The sequence below is a fragment of the Alternaria ethzedia genome (assembly GCF_023757985.1).
Source record: "Alternaria ethzedia strain BMP 0044 chromosome Unknown scaffold_22, whole genome shotgun sequence".
In the NCBI taxonomy this organism is placed as follows: Eukaryota; Fungi; Ascomycota; class Dothideomycetes; order Pleosporales; family Pleosporaceae; genus Alternaria; species Alternaria ethzedia.
In genome coordinates, this window is record NW_026056215.1 from 227,589 (window position 1) to 241,209 (window position 13,621).

The 13,621-nt window shown below is 51.7% G+C and overlaps 7 protein-coding genes across 7 annotated transcripts; 1 reads left to right on the forward strand and 6 right to left on the reverse strand.

Moving 5' to 3' along the window:
* Positions 1-54: 54 nt before the first annotated feature.
* Positions 55-582, reverse strand: J4E87_007732 (uncharacterized protein; the record flags this gene model as incomplete). The annotated part of the gene is made up of 1 exon (XM_049379326.1): positions 55-582. The coding sequence occupies one exon, from the start codon at positions 580-582 to the stop codon at positions 55-57; it is 528 nt and encodes a 175-aa protein (XP_049230900.1).
* An 827-nt stretch (positions 583-1,409) lies between these two features.
* Positions 1,410-2,106, reverse strand: J4E87_007733 (uncharacterized protein; the record flags this gene model as incomplete). The annotated part of the gene is made up of 2 exons (XM_049379327.1): positions 1,410-1,454; positions 1,603-2,106. The coding sequence occupies 2 exons, from the start codon at positions 2,104-2,106 to the stop codon at positions 1,410-1,412; spliced, it is 549 nt and encodes a 182-aa protein (XP_049230901.1).
* A 329-nt stretch (positions 2,107-2,435) lies between these two features.
* Positions 2,436-4,111, reverse strand: J4E87_007734 (uncharacterized protein; the record flags this gene model as incomplete). Its single annotated transcript, XM_049379328.1, has 4 exons — positions 2,436-3,371; positions 3,427-3,638; positions 3,690-3,966; positions 4,013-4,111. The coding sequence occupies 4 exons, from the start codon at positions 4,109-4,111 to the stop codon at positions 2,436-2,438; spliced, it is 1,524 nt and encodes a 507-aa protein (XP_049230902.1).
* Positions 4,112-4,393: 282 nt separating this feature from the next.
* J4E87_007735 (uncharacterized protein) lies at positions 4,394-6,041 on the reverse strand (the record flags this gene model as incomplete). Its single annotated transcript, XM_049379329.1, has 2 exons — positions 4,394-5,954; positions 6,010-6,041. 2 exons carry the CDS (start codon positions 6,039-6,041, stop codon positions 4,394-4,396), a joined length of 1,593 nt encoding a protein of 530 aa, XP_049230903.1.
* A 779-nt stretch (positions 6,042-6,820) lies between these two features.
* J4E87_007736 (uncharacterized protein) lies at positions 6,821-8,632 on the forward strand (the record flags this gene model as incomplete). Its single annotated transcript, XM_049379330.1, has 4 exons — positions 6,821-7,147; positions 7,205-7,869; positions 7,920-8,184; positions 8,234-8,632. The coding sequence occupies 4 exons, from the start codon at positions 6,821-6,823 to the stop codon at positions 8,630-8,632; spliced, it is 1,656 nt and encodes a 551-aa protein (XP_049230904.1).
* An 87-nt stretch (positions 8,633-8,719) lies between these two features.
* Positions 8,720-10,455, reverse strand: J4E87_007737 (uncharacterized protein; the record flags this gene model as incomplete). The annotated part of the gene is made up of 3 exons (XM_049379331.1): positions 8,720-9,539; positions 9,592-10,187; positions 10,453-10,455. The coding sequence occupies 3 exons, from the start codon at positions 10,453-10,455 to the stop codon at positions 8,720-8,722; spliced, it is 1,419 nt and encodes a 472-aa protein (XP_049230905.1).
* Positions 10,456-11,110: 655 nt separating this feature from the next.
* Positions 11,111-12,151, reverse strand: J4E87_007738 (uncharacterized protein; the record flags this gene model as incomplete). The annotated part of the gene is made up of 1 exon (XM_049379332.1): positions 11,111-12,151. The coding sequence occupies one exon, from the start codon at positions 12,149-12,151 to the stop codon at positions 11,111-11,113; it is 1,041 nt and encodes a 346-aa protein (XP_049230906.1).
* Between the last annotated feature and the right edge of the window lie 1,470 nt (positions 12,152-13,621).

Below are 13,621 nucleotides of genomic sequence, written 5' to 3' on the forward strand. Positions count from 1 at the left end.
CGCGCTCAGTCATTCCAAGGTCGCACTCATACGACTTAGGTTATTGATGTAGGCTTAGAGGTCACCTGTCTGGGTGTGCTCAGTATGAATCCTAACTGCTTTCTTGTATGCGCGCTGCAGAGCTCGACAGGCGGTCCTCTGCACGGGAGTCTCATTTTGCTGTGGTACCTTGAGCAGGAGTCGAAATCGGTTGAGATTGTTGACATGGGCTTGGAGATCGTGCCAATCAGTCTCTTCCTTGATATAGCCTTGGACCCAGGAGGACTGGCCGATCCAGCTGGTCTGCATGGTATTCACCATGCTGACTACAGCCTCTACGTCCTCACTTTTACTGTTGTTTTGGCTCACGCCCAGAATAGTTGGGTAGTGAACTGGGTCTACGGCGGACCATCTCGCCATGATCAACTTGACCGCGTTTCTCTGATGGTTGATGGTGTTGACCGTCTGACCGATCTCTGCTGTGTATAGGTCTCCTGCCCTTGATGGCTCGCGTTCTTTCAAGCCATCCATGCGGTGACTTGGCAGAACGGGGCAATTGACCGGCCCAGGGTAATATGCTGGTGAAGAGAGTAGGGTGTCCATGATGGAGATTGAGATGATGAATATAGATGCGCATGTTGATATATGGTAAATGTATATGGTAAGTAGTAAAAGATGATCAATTGATAGTGTGAGGATGGGAAATCACGACGCTGAGAGAAGAGAAGAGGAGGGAGGGCATACAGGTAGGCAATATATAGTATCCTCCCGAGCGCGATATGACATCAGATACTTTAGTGAATCGGCTCTTCCGGAAGAAGTCATGGTATTGTCAGTTCGGTGTCGCTGATAGAACCCAGCCTTGTGTAGAATACGAGTTGAGGTGACTTGCAAGCTGGACAAGTTCGGGAGAGACTCTGGAGCATACTATGCTGGAGAAATGAGCTGGAAGATGTAGCAGGGTCTACCCCCGGAGGATTCGCAGTGCTGCAGTTTTGCAAGTCGAGAGAGACAAAGATAACGTATACTGATATCTAGAGTATGACATACAAGTTGCGAAGCGCTGCCTTCTTTGTAGGCGTCTGGCTAGTTGTTCAAAGACGTCGCATACGACACGAAACCCAATCCTGACGAGGTCTCAAGACTGGCTCAGAGATATGACCACCAAGTGATTGTAGAGAAGTAATCTGGTATGCTTGCACTGGCCTTCAAAGAGCACCTACGCGGTAGCCTAACGAGCAGGCGTTGGAGTTGGTGTTGTCGCATATTGCGAACTCCACGAAGACCAGAACTTTCGATCTTCTGATTTTCTCTGGGCCTCCTGGGCATTCCACTGTTCCCACCACCCATCACTTTCTTTTTTGCTCCAGGCCCTATAGTTTTCGCTGAATCGAGCAGGTGTTGGAGTTGGTGTTAACGAATATTTCGAACTATACGAGGACCAGAACCTCCGGTCTTCTTCCTTGCTCCAGGTCCTATAGTTTTCGTTGTATCGAGCTTGGATCTTATTGTTTTCGAGGATGATGGACAATATTTGTCCGTGTGTCAGACCAGTCCATACCTATTGAGGCGTTAGCATGTTAAGAGCTTATAATAGATGTATGATCGAAGACCAAAGCTTACTTGATCAGCTGTAGGGGTCAGGCTGAAGGCTGGTGCGGCCTTGATTGTCGGCACGGCGTTGGTTGCCACCGGCAGCGTGACTGTGACTGTAGTAGGCGTGGCTACCGGTAGCGTGACCGTGACCGTAGTAGGCGTGGGCGTCATCTGGACAGCTTTCGCTTCTAGCGCAAATGAACAATGTTCGGGCGAAGAAGATGGTAGAAAGCCACATATCATGAAGGCGGCGAAGGTGAGCAAAACGACAATAAACGTTCCGATACATGTCTTCAACTCGCGTTCGTAATCCTTCTTCTGGTTTTCATTCTGGTCCTGAAGGTTCCTATTCTGGTCCTGAAGGTTCTTATGCTGGTTCTGAAGGTTCTCCATAGTCTGCCGTTGGAGATCTAATCTGGCCTGAACTTCCTGCGCTCGCTTAACGAAGTATGGAGCTGACCATTCCCAGGATGTCGTCTGGGTTGCGGATGTGGCTTGAGCCGGAGATATGACCTTTGCGTTTTTGGTCATGGTTGCGTCTGGTGCAGATTTGATTGCTGTGTGTAATAAAGAACGTAGAGACAGCCTATGTAAGGGTTAAGATGTGTAGGAGGGAGGATGAGCAAGATCGCTATATATTCGAAAAATCCAGAAGTTGATTCTCTGGTTCCATCCACTCCGTTCCATGGTACTGTGATAACCTGGAGACAACGAGCCAACCACACCTTCCACAATTATCACGATTGATTGCGCATGAGATTTATCGCAACTCTGAGTACCTATGTTCCTTTCTGTTTCCCATCGAGGTAGACTATCTGAGATCTCTTGTCCCACCAAGGTACCTTACTAATCATATCATTTTACAATTCATCCCTCTCGTTACCGTCTTCTCTCGCAATACTCTTCGCCTCGAACTGATCGTGCTCTGGCGCGATTCTTCGTAGTCGGAAGACGCGAGCAGCGTGACTCTTGACGTCTGCTTTGAGCCTACCACCAGCCTCAACAACGCCAATCTTCTCGCCAAACAGTCGCGGGTCTTCCTGAACCAGACCCTTGGCGTAAGGGATCTCGGTAGCGTTGTACCAGTTGGCCTTTGACAAGATCGACTCTCTCTCCGTGTGCGAGGCCGCTGCGAGGAGCTCTTCCGCTGTCGCTTCGGGCATGCGATGGGCCCAAAGGTCGTGGATTGCCCAGTCATACTTTACGTGTGGGGCTGATCCACCAGGTCCGTATGGAATGAAGATTTCAGCGAGGGAGACGCTCATCTCCATGTCTTCGCCACCAGCGTTGAGGAAGATCACGACTTCATCGCCGTTCTGGAGATGACCTGCCCACACGTGCGTCTCACCCATACCCCACTCGTCTTTCGCTACACCTTCCGTATCCCTTCGAACACGCGTTACGCTACGTCCATGGGGATCCTGGCTCAGCGCAATAATGGCTGGATTATTGATGATGGTGAGAGCGGAAGCTGGCATGTTGCGCAGGTCGTTTCCGAGGAATAACGGAGACTTGATGGCGGCCCAGAGAGCGAAATGTGCTTTGTACTCTTCGTCAGTCATACCGCCTTGGCCGACCTCGAGCATGTCCAGATCGCTCCATCCACCAGGAATACTGCGATCGGCAAAGGGCGCGACTTTGTTGAGAATGAAAAGAACGGAGCAATGTGTGCCGGGTGCTACGCAGTTGACGTCGCCCGGTGATACGGTGTTGCATCCGCATAAATCATCAGGACGAGAGAAAGAGTCGTAGATGTCGCCTGTAATGCGCCAGCTGTTGGAGATACTCATACCCCACTGGTGATGGTAAGTCCTTGAACGTCGTAGCGGACAGGTATCTCATGGTGCTTACTGTGTGGACAAGATCCTCTCCCCAGTTGCACAGATTGAGGAGAATGTTCCTTCCTGTTGATTTCAAAGCATCTGACATGACTTTGAAGCGGTTGAATGAGACCGAAGGTGTGCCAACACGACCCATGTGGTAGCAGCTGTCGTACTTCAACATATCGACACCCCAGCTTGCAAAACTTTCTGCATCGTCGACCTCGTGGTCTAGCGAGCCCTCTACTTTGAGTTAGTTTGATGCAAGAGGTATGTTTATTTGATTCATCTTACCAAATCTCGCACATGTCATTTCACCAGCGCTGCTGTACATGCCAAACTTGAAGTCTTGGCTATGGAGATGATCTGAGATAGATTTCAGACCGTTGGGGAACTTGTCGAGCGCCGGTTGAAGCTTTCCCTTCTTGTCTCGACCCTTTGGGTTCTGCCAACAGTCGTCTAGTACGACATAGTTGTAGCCCAAGTCTCGCAAGCCTAAGCTCACGATCTGTGCGGAGGTTGTAAGGAGAAGGTCTTCGGAGACGTCGCATCCAAAAGCGTTCCAGTTGTTCTGATCTTGTTAATGATAATTCAGGAGTAGGATACGAATATCTTACCCAGCCCATTGGTGGGGTAGTAGCGAGGCCATTGTTGATCGCTGTCGCGCTGCCCAGCAGCGTCGTGACCACGAGAATGGTGCTGCGTGATAGAGCCATGACTTGAGTGCGAAGTTGATTCTTGCTTCAAGCAAAGAAGCACAATCCAGACTCTTAAACAGCTTTACACGTGTGTACTACTTCGAGTGGACCGCAAACGTGAGTGACGGACCCTGTCGCCAAGCCCTGGCTCTCTTGGGGCTCCACACTCCAGGAAAGCTCGTAAGTTTCGCGACGCTAGTCTCGGCTCCACCATCACGCTTGAGCCGTAATGAACCACTTCGCTGCCGTCCTCGTTTCCAGGTTCCCCAGCATGCTGCTTAGAATCTCAGTCGCGCATGATCACATGGACAGGCCTGAATAGCACGACAATGGGGATTGCCTGCTCAATGCGAGCAACGCTTCGTACTCGGGGTCGTTATCCCTTGGCTCGAGCTCCATATGAGGGGCAAATTGGACCAGGAAGCGCAACAGCCACCGATCAAGCACAAAGCTGGTCTCTTTGCTTCGAAGACAGGTCTGGTGGAACGCCCGAAGACGACTCATTGCACCGTCGACACTCGGCCAATAGGTCTTCAGCCGCAGGAGTATCTCGAAGTTGCGTTCCAATCTGGTCTTTGAGATGCGTATCTGGCTTTCGTCACCGGAAAAGAGTAAGGTGTGGATTTGAACGGTGGAAGCAACGACAAGGATATGCGAAACTGCCGGATACAAGACTTCGCTCCCAGGCGTGGACTGTGAGCGGTAGACGAGGGCGCAAAGTCGGGCGGCATGTTGCTTGCAGGCATCAGCATATCGTCCGGAGTCGGGTGATGCTTCGATTGAAGATGACAAGAATTGATAGTTCAGGAGCAGTCCGTAGTGGTAGTAGCCGAGATACACAGCTACAAACATACGCCCAAGGCCACGCGACGCGAAGGCTGTCAGGTTCGCTGGCGTGTCACGCATATGGTGCGGGACTTCCTCCAACCAGATATCGAGATCGCGGGAAAGTTCACGTATCCCTTTCTCCAGCGGTAGGCCTTCGAGATGTTCTGACACGCACAGTCGATTGAAGTCGATGATCCTCGCCAGAATCCGATTGAGCTTGATCATCTCCGCGAGAAGAGGTGAGGTGATGCCATGCGTTTGGTCGCTGATAGCCCAGTCGTTCATCATAGAGAACGGTATCTCATCAATTGGAAGAGGCACAGCAGTGTCAAACGGCATGATTCGCGGTAGTCTCACCGCAGTAGATGACCAAACGTCAACCATGCACAGTGTCCACCAAGTTCTGATGTTGACTTCGCGCTCTACCAGACTTGTGACGGGTCGATTTGGTAGATCGAGGGCCAGGCAAAGTCGTCCACCCATGCTGTAGTACATGTTTTCGACATCAGTCTCACCACCCGCAGCAGCATATGCGCCCAGTAAAACGCATGCTTGAATTGTGGTAGGCGTGAGGTCGCGCAAATTGAACAAACTCTCGCTTGCCTTGCGGTAGACCTCGCCTCTTTCTCTCGGATCAGTTCCGTCGAAGAAGCTGTCGGTAGAGAACCTGGCAGCCAGCGCACATATCGCGAAAAGCACGATAGACGGTACTCGGTTGTTTACGACATCGTCCATGAACGAAACCTTATGGTACATGGAGTGGAACTGGTCGTGGATGTAGTCGAAGTATAGCTCCACCAGCGCTCGTCTCAAGGCAGTCGGAGGCAGATCGCCATGACCTTGATTTGGTAGTGCTTCCGCTTGTTCTAAGGACGCTCGATGTACCTGACTCAATTCTTGAAGTCTAGCCCGGCGTTTGGCATAGTAACCTCCCTCTGGTGGGCCTTGGAGACACTGCAGACCATGTGACAAGCAATACTCGCATGCCGTTGCGAGCCCGCCTGTTGGGTAGATGCATTTTCGGCGTCGGGTTCTTCCAACCGAATTAGCGGGCAATCGCCTCTACTGACAACGTGCAAGATGCTTACCGGCACGCTTGGCAGGCAGATGGTTTGCGCATAGCTTGACGGACTTGCGCAAGAACCTGGGGATGGAATGCAGGAGGATGAGAGCGGAAACCTCACGTGGAAAACTCAACGCCACGGGTTAAAAGGCGGGTCTGCATGGCTCGTGCAGACACATTGCCTCGGCTAGCGTGACATCGGAAGTTGGAAACACGCTCGGGCTAACAGCGGGCATTTCTCACAAAACAACAACAAAACACTCTGGTAGGCTCAATCGAGGATTTTGTCCTACTCAGAGCATTACCTACGTTACTTCCGTCGTCTTATGAGAGCTTATGTTTTATGTTATAGCGTATAATGACCTCGGGAGAAGAGAAGGGTTGCTGCAAGTCCTACTTCTGGGCCCTGGCTTTCTTTGCAACACTAGAGCCGGGACGGGTCCGCCAAGTGACAATGTTAGCGGCGGAAAACTTCGAGGAAAGCTTTCTTGAAGTTCTCTCGCGATCTGGTGCCCGGGCAAACCTCGTCGGGGTTCTGATTGGCTTCATTTGCGCACTTGACGCCTCGTCTCCCCATGGGCACTCTTGTTCTGAATGTCTTTCCCCGCAACTCACCGCGGTCTTGCCCCATTTCGGTCATTACCGGGGCTTAGCTTCCCAAGCTCTCGGGCTAGCCATTTGACTCCTGTAATGGGTTCGTCTGTCAGGCATGCATACCACAGCGCTGGGGACTATATAGACCGCAGATCCGTACGTGTGGTTGACCTGCATCTTGTCAACCCATCAACACCGAAGACCCATCTCTGACACCGGGCATACTCTGGACTCAATTCGACATGGCTTCGGTAGAGAAGACTACTGGCCATGTGGCCGCCGAAAGGGTCACCTCGACACAAGGCCACAACACCGGAGACGACACCAACGCAGCTATCAACAATGAGCACAACATGTCCGTCCGACAGTCCTTGAGGTTCTGGTGGAAGGCAATCGTCTTTTCTTTCGTCATTTCGCTTTGCGTTGTGATGGAGGGATACGATACCAGTCTCATGAACAAATTCTTCGCCTTCCAGCCCTTCCGTAACAGGTTCGGTGATGAAGTCGATGCGGATGGCAACAAGCTTGTGTCTGCGAGGTGGCAGACCATCATCCTCAATGGAACACAGGTACGCAGATTCTCGATGAGGATGTCGACTGAAAGAGCTCAACTGACAAAGGTATAGGTCGGATGCATTCTCGGTCTCATCATCAACGGCTACATCACTGAATGGATTGGATACAAGAAGACCATGATTGCCAGCATGCTGTTCATGACTGCTGCCATCTTCATCCCGTTCTTCTCCACAGGATTGGAGATGTTCCTCGTCGGAGGCATCATCCAGGGTCTTCCATGGGGTGTCTTCCAGACACTTGCAATCTCGTATGCTGCGGATCTCTGCCCTATGCATCTCAGAGGATACATGACTTCGTGGATCAACATGTGCTGGGTCATTGGCGGTCTCTTGTCCACCGGTATCCTCACTGGTCTGATGCAAAACACCACTCAATGGGGTTACCGCGTTCCTTTCGCTCTCCAGTGGATCTGGCCCATTCCTATCATCGCAGCTACCTTCCTTGCACCAGAATCGCCATGGTGGTTAGTCCGACAAGGTCGCATCGATGAGGCCAAACAAGCTATTCGCGCAATCACGACACCCACTGAAGGCATCGAGTTCGACCTTGATGCGCACGTGGAGATGATGGTTGTCACCGATCAGTACGAGAAGCAAGTCGGCTCTGGAACCAACTACTGGCATTTGTTCCAAGGAAGCGATCTACACCGCACCGAGGTCTCAGCCATGGCTTTCATCACTCAAGCTCTTTGTGGCGTGCCCTTCATGGGCTTTGGGTAAGTCTCTGCACGACTGGCTGACGTAGCAACTATACTGACTTTGCCAGAACACAATTCATGCAGGGAGTTGGACTTAGCCAAGACGACTCTTTCCATCTTACCATTGGTCAAGACTGCCTGGGTCTCGTTGGATGCTTTATCGCCTGGTGGATCATGACACGCTTTGGTCGACGACCTATTTACCTCGTTGGATTGACTGCCATCTTCATCATTCTTATGATCGTCGGGTTCATCGGCCTTGCACCACCGACCAACAAGAGCGCCAGTCTTGCTGGAGGTGTTTTGATCATTCTGATGATCTTCTGCTTCCAGGTAAGTCTTTGCATTCCTCAAGCCACCAGACCAAAGCTAACTTAATCAGCTCTCTCTTGGACCAATCTGCTACTCCCTCGCTGCCGAAATCCCCTCATCGCGTCTCCGTGTTAAGACTGTCGCCCTCTCTCGTGCTTCCTACAACTCCATCGTATTCGTTACAAACACTATCATGCCAAAGATGGTTGGCAAGAACGACTGGAACTGGGGCGCCAAGGGTGGCTTCTTCTGGGCAGGGATTGCGCTTCTGTTTATCCTTTGGGGATACTTCCGTCTTCCTGAGGCAAAGGGCTTCACATACTCTGAGCTTGATCTTATGTTCGAGCACAAGGTTTCTGCACGCAAGTTCACGCGCGAAGCAGCGGATTCACTGAAGCCTGCTTTGACGGAGACTGCGATACAGTATGAGAAGCAGAATGGTGTCGAGCGCGTTGAGTCGCATGCATAGATCTTAGTCAAGTTGGTTGTCAGACATCTTGATCAGTTATGCCGCGACTGAGTAGGCTTTCATGCTCTATCAAATAACACATTATCTTCAATAACTGAACTCTCTGTCCATTCCCGTCGCATCCGGCCCCAAGCGTTGCAATCTCTTATTTCGCCACTGGTAGTAAAACCTCAACCCAACACAGCCAACGGCAACCATGACCAACATTCCAAAGTTCGTCCAATGGCCAGTAGAATACCCTCGCTCCTTCTCGTTCGTCTTGTAGATCCAAACACCCACAATTTGACCCGGAGCTCCCCAAGAGACGTTCAACGCGATAGCCAAGCCTGCGGCAGCGGTGCTGTGCATGTTGTTGCTCAACCAGCCAAGCAGCGGGGGAATACAAGAGAAAGCTCCACTGGCTGCAACAATCAGACATCCGTAGCGCGCATGGAAAGACTCAGCCGGAAGAAGAGCCGATGCCAGAAAACCAATTGCTCCAATGGTAGCCAGGACAGCTGAGTGCAATGCGCGGGCGTTGAAGTAGTCCGATGACCAAGCTGTGACGATCGAAACAACGTATGCGACGGCGTAAGGTGGTACTGTCATTAGCTGCGCCTGGAGGTTCTCGTAACCCAACCCTGCAGTAATCGTCGGAGTGAAGAGAGAAAGCGAGCTGAATGGCGCTGAGATGCCGAAGTAGATGATGTAATGCACCCAGAGTCGGCCGTCAAGTAGGGTTGCCTTTGCGGTTTCCCAGTTCAACGATGGCGCATCACCCTTTGATCCTTCTTTCTCGAGCCGTGCGACTGCTAGTGCGCGATCGGATGTCGATAACCAAGAGGCTTCCTCGGGATAGTCCGGTAAGAATAGCCAGACGGCTACTGACGAGACGCAGGAGGGAATGCCTTCGAGGATGAACAGCCACCTATGGAGAAGTCAGTATATGTCCTACTTGCGTGCTACGCGTCACGACATACCTCCACGCAGAGAGGCCCTGGACCTGCTTCATGTGTCCAACGCCATACGCAATCGCACCACCAAACGCACCGGCGAGCGTCGCGCTCGCCAGGATGATAGCAACACGCATACTCCTCTCTTGCGCACGATACCAAAACGTCAAATAGTACACCAACCCCGGAAACAATCCCGCTTCAAACATACCCAACAAGAACCGCACAGCGGTAACAGTCGCATAGTTGTTCGCGCCACCAAGTCCGATCGTGCACGCGCCCCAGCCAAACATGAGAAAAGCAATCCAGCGACTGGGTTTCAATTTCTTCAGGAAGTAGTTGCTGGGGACTTCGAACACGGCGTAAGCGACAAGAAAGACCATGAGCGCAATGGTGTATTGGTAGTTCGTCATGTTGGCTTCTTGCAGGAGGGATTCTCCGGCGTTGGCATTGAGAGTTTTCGCATTGCCGATGTTGGATCTGTCGAGGAAGCAGAGGAGGTAGATTCCTGCTGTGAGGGGGATGATGCGAAGGTCTTGTTTCCAGACTAGGGCGCGAACGGCTGTATTATCGTAATCGCTTGCTGCATCTATGTGTTGAGAGTCCTGAGAGTTTTTGGAGTCCTGTTGACGGTGTTAGAAAGCAAATCATGAACATCGCCGAATGAATTCATACCGAAACCCTCTGCAAGTCTTTCTCGCACGCCTCGACATCGTTCGGAAGCGCCATCCTGCCGTTCACTTGCCCGTTTTCTCAGAAAAGACAATGTCGCAACGCAAACAGAGAAGCAGCAAGCAAGGCTGCAAACGAAGCAATATGCAAAGACATTGGCACCATCTTAAGCGCCACCAAGCAAATGCTTAAATCGCTTACCGCCCTTCCGCTTACCATCTGTTGACCCTTTGGATTAACGCAAGAAGGAAGGGATGAGCGGGCTAATGCGGTTTCGTCAGTAAGCCCCGCGCTGGAGAGAAGTTATGACTAGCCGAATGGCCCGAATCCCCAACGATGTCCCTGACAGCGCGTTATCTCAACAAACTTTCAACGAAGTAGAGGTAGAGCTCGGGAGATGCGCATTCGACCCAGACCAGGACCTAGTCTTGTTTCGCAATAGGCATTAGAGTTGTACACTGATGTACGAAATACGAGGTGTTTCGCGACAGAGTCGAACGCGTCATCGCAGTACCGTGGTGATGGTTTCTTCATAACCATTGCTCTTATATGCGAGTTTACGGACCGATCGGTCACCGAAGTCGAAAGATAATGCGTCGCATAGTTCAGTCTCGTCTCTGCCACAACTACCTAGGTACTATCACATGGAAACTGGTTCGCTAGACCGAGGCACTCTTTCAAAAAGCTGGCTTCGATCGAGGTGCACATCAGGGCAAGCTTGAAGTTGCTGCGAGAAACGAAAGTAAGATCTGAAATTATTTGAATATCGCTGAGGTGAGTCCTTGTATTGCTGCGATGCTACTCTATCTATTACAGGTCCTTCGGATATTATCATAAGCTGCTTTGTCCACGCACCGAACAGCTTCTCTCGAATCTACTCGCCCAGGTTCTGCTGGAAGAACGCGGTGAGCCTGTTGAACGGGATCAAGTCGACGCGATCGTACAGGTCCACATGTCCGGCGCCCGGAATCCAGATCAGCTCCTTCGGCTCTGCAGCAGCGTCGTATGCGTCCTGACTGAACTCGCGAGAGTGTGCAATGTCGCCGGAGATGAACATCACTGGACGGGGAGAGATGCTATCGAGGTCGCTGAAAGGGTAGAAGTTCATGAACTTGGTCTGGCTGGAAAGCGTCGGATAGGTGGTGAGGTTTGGCGCTGATCCTGCAGGTGTGAACTCTCCGCGAGACGTGCGATAGAAGTCGTAAAACTCGCGTCCCACTGGATCGGTCTCATTGGTGACTGCCTGAGGAGTTCCGCCGGTGTACTCCGTCTCTCCACCACTGGCTTCAACCCAGCGCTGCGCCGCCGCGGTCGCGATGACCTGCTTACGCTGTTCGAGGCTCTGAGCTCGCTGTAGACCGTTGCGGGTTACTGCGCCCATATCGTACATGCTTGCTGTTGCGATGGCTTTTATGCGCGGGTCGATTTTTGCTGCACTCAGAACAAATGAGCCGCTGCCGCAGATGCCAATGGCACCAATTCGCTCGCGGTCGATGTAGTCCTGGAGGCCTAGATAATCAACCGCAGCGCTGAAGGTCTCGGCGTAGACGTCAGGATGGACGACATTGCGCGGCTCGCCGTCACTGCCGCCCCAATACGAAACGTCGACTGAGATAGTGACGAAACCCTGCTCAGCCATCTTCGTAGCGTACAGGTTGGCGGACTGTTCCTTCACAGCCCCCATTGGGTGGCCAACAACGATGGCAGAAGCATTGATGGTGCGATCGAGGTTGTCGGGTAGAAAGAGGTTGCCAGCGACAGTCATCTGGTAGAGACTGGGGAAGGTGATCGGCCACATTGTGACGTTGTCGCTGCGGTAGAAGTTGTTGGCTCCATATGACATATTTTGTGCCGTAGCAGGAAGCATCTGAAGAAGGGCCACGAAGGCTACAGATGTGACGGCGGACAGCGGCATCTTCTGAACGTTGAGATGGTAGAATGTATGCTGAGTCGATTGGCGTGGATGCGAAAGCTATGTGTGATGCTCTTCACAGTCGCAACACACCGTTCTTATATCTCATCAACATGAGCTCCAGTAATTTGCACTGCCATGTCTTGCGTCACCCTATCTCATGGATATTGTGTTGAGACCAGGGCGTAGTGGGCGTTTTCCTCCGCCCTTCTCTCGCCGCTGAGCTTGGCATGCAAAGAGCTGACATGACGATGGCCGAGATATGGCGGGCAGCACGTCCGCGCACCAAGGTTGATAATGAGAAAGGACTCAGGACTCCTATACTAGTGTCGTTAATTCCTTTGTTGGCGCCAGGTCGATGGCAAGCAGAGATAGTAATCAAGGTGACTAGTACATCAGTAGAAGCAGGAGGTTCAGGATGACAAGACCAATGCAATTACCGTACGATGCTCAGCCACGATAGAAGGTGGTGCTTGCTGTTGCGCGTTCGATATTGCTTCTGTGAAAGTGACGTCTTGGCTCACTGCAGCCAGCTGACAGCCTTAAGTCCATCCGCCACTAAGTCGAGATAGGCTTAGCCTAAGGAGGCTGCACGTGCATCACAGCCCTGGGCTGGCCGTCGTCTACCAAGATTCTGTGCACGACCATCATCATCCTTTGATTTCATCATCGCAAGTCGCGGGGCTGCCAATATCCATCACAGACTATGCGCTGCTAGTTATCGCGTGCAAAGAAGCACGATCTCCAAGGCTCTCATTTCCCGAAGAGCTTTCCCGTCGAATCGCGTCCATGCAGCGGCCACTCCATCACGCTCGTTTCGCGTCATCCTTCGCTCTTTGACAAACCTCCGAAGACGATGCCCCAATGGCGTTCAACTCACGATAAGGCACCTGTCATGCGAATGGAGAAAGATTGTCTTCGATCAATGAGACCTTCAGCGCTTTGTACAACAAAGTAACAATGCCACCTGACGATACGTATCAGAGACCCTTTACGCTACATTCACAGTGCACTTGAATGGATAGTTTTAAGTCGCGCGCGCAAGTTTACGATCTGCAGACCAGAAAGCCCTTCCTGTACCGAAAACAGACTTCCTAGCCGAGCATCATCAACATCATGGCTCCTAACTTCATCGCAGAGCGCGTCGAGCCTTGTCAAGGCCTACCAGTCCATATCCTGATGTGCGGCCACACTATTCAAGCCTCTTTCCTACACCTGAAAGAGTCGTCGAAATGCGCACCGAACTGCAGAGACGTCAACATATGCACGCACGCCGAGCCAAACTTTCTCTGTCCTACATGCTATGCGTCTGAACATCACCACAAGTACCGCAAATTCATGGATGACTGCAAGGCCCAGGATACGAAAGGCCTATATCCCGAGAATCTATACCGTACTATAAAACGTACCGACGGAGTTTATAACGCACTTGACGATTTCGAAAACCAAGAGCACTCGCTCTGGTGCGAAGTG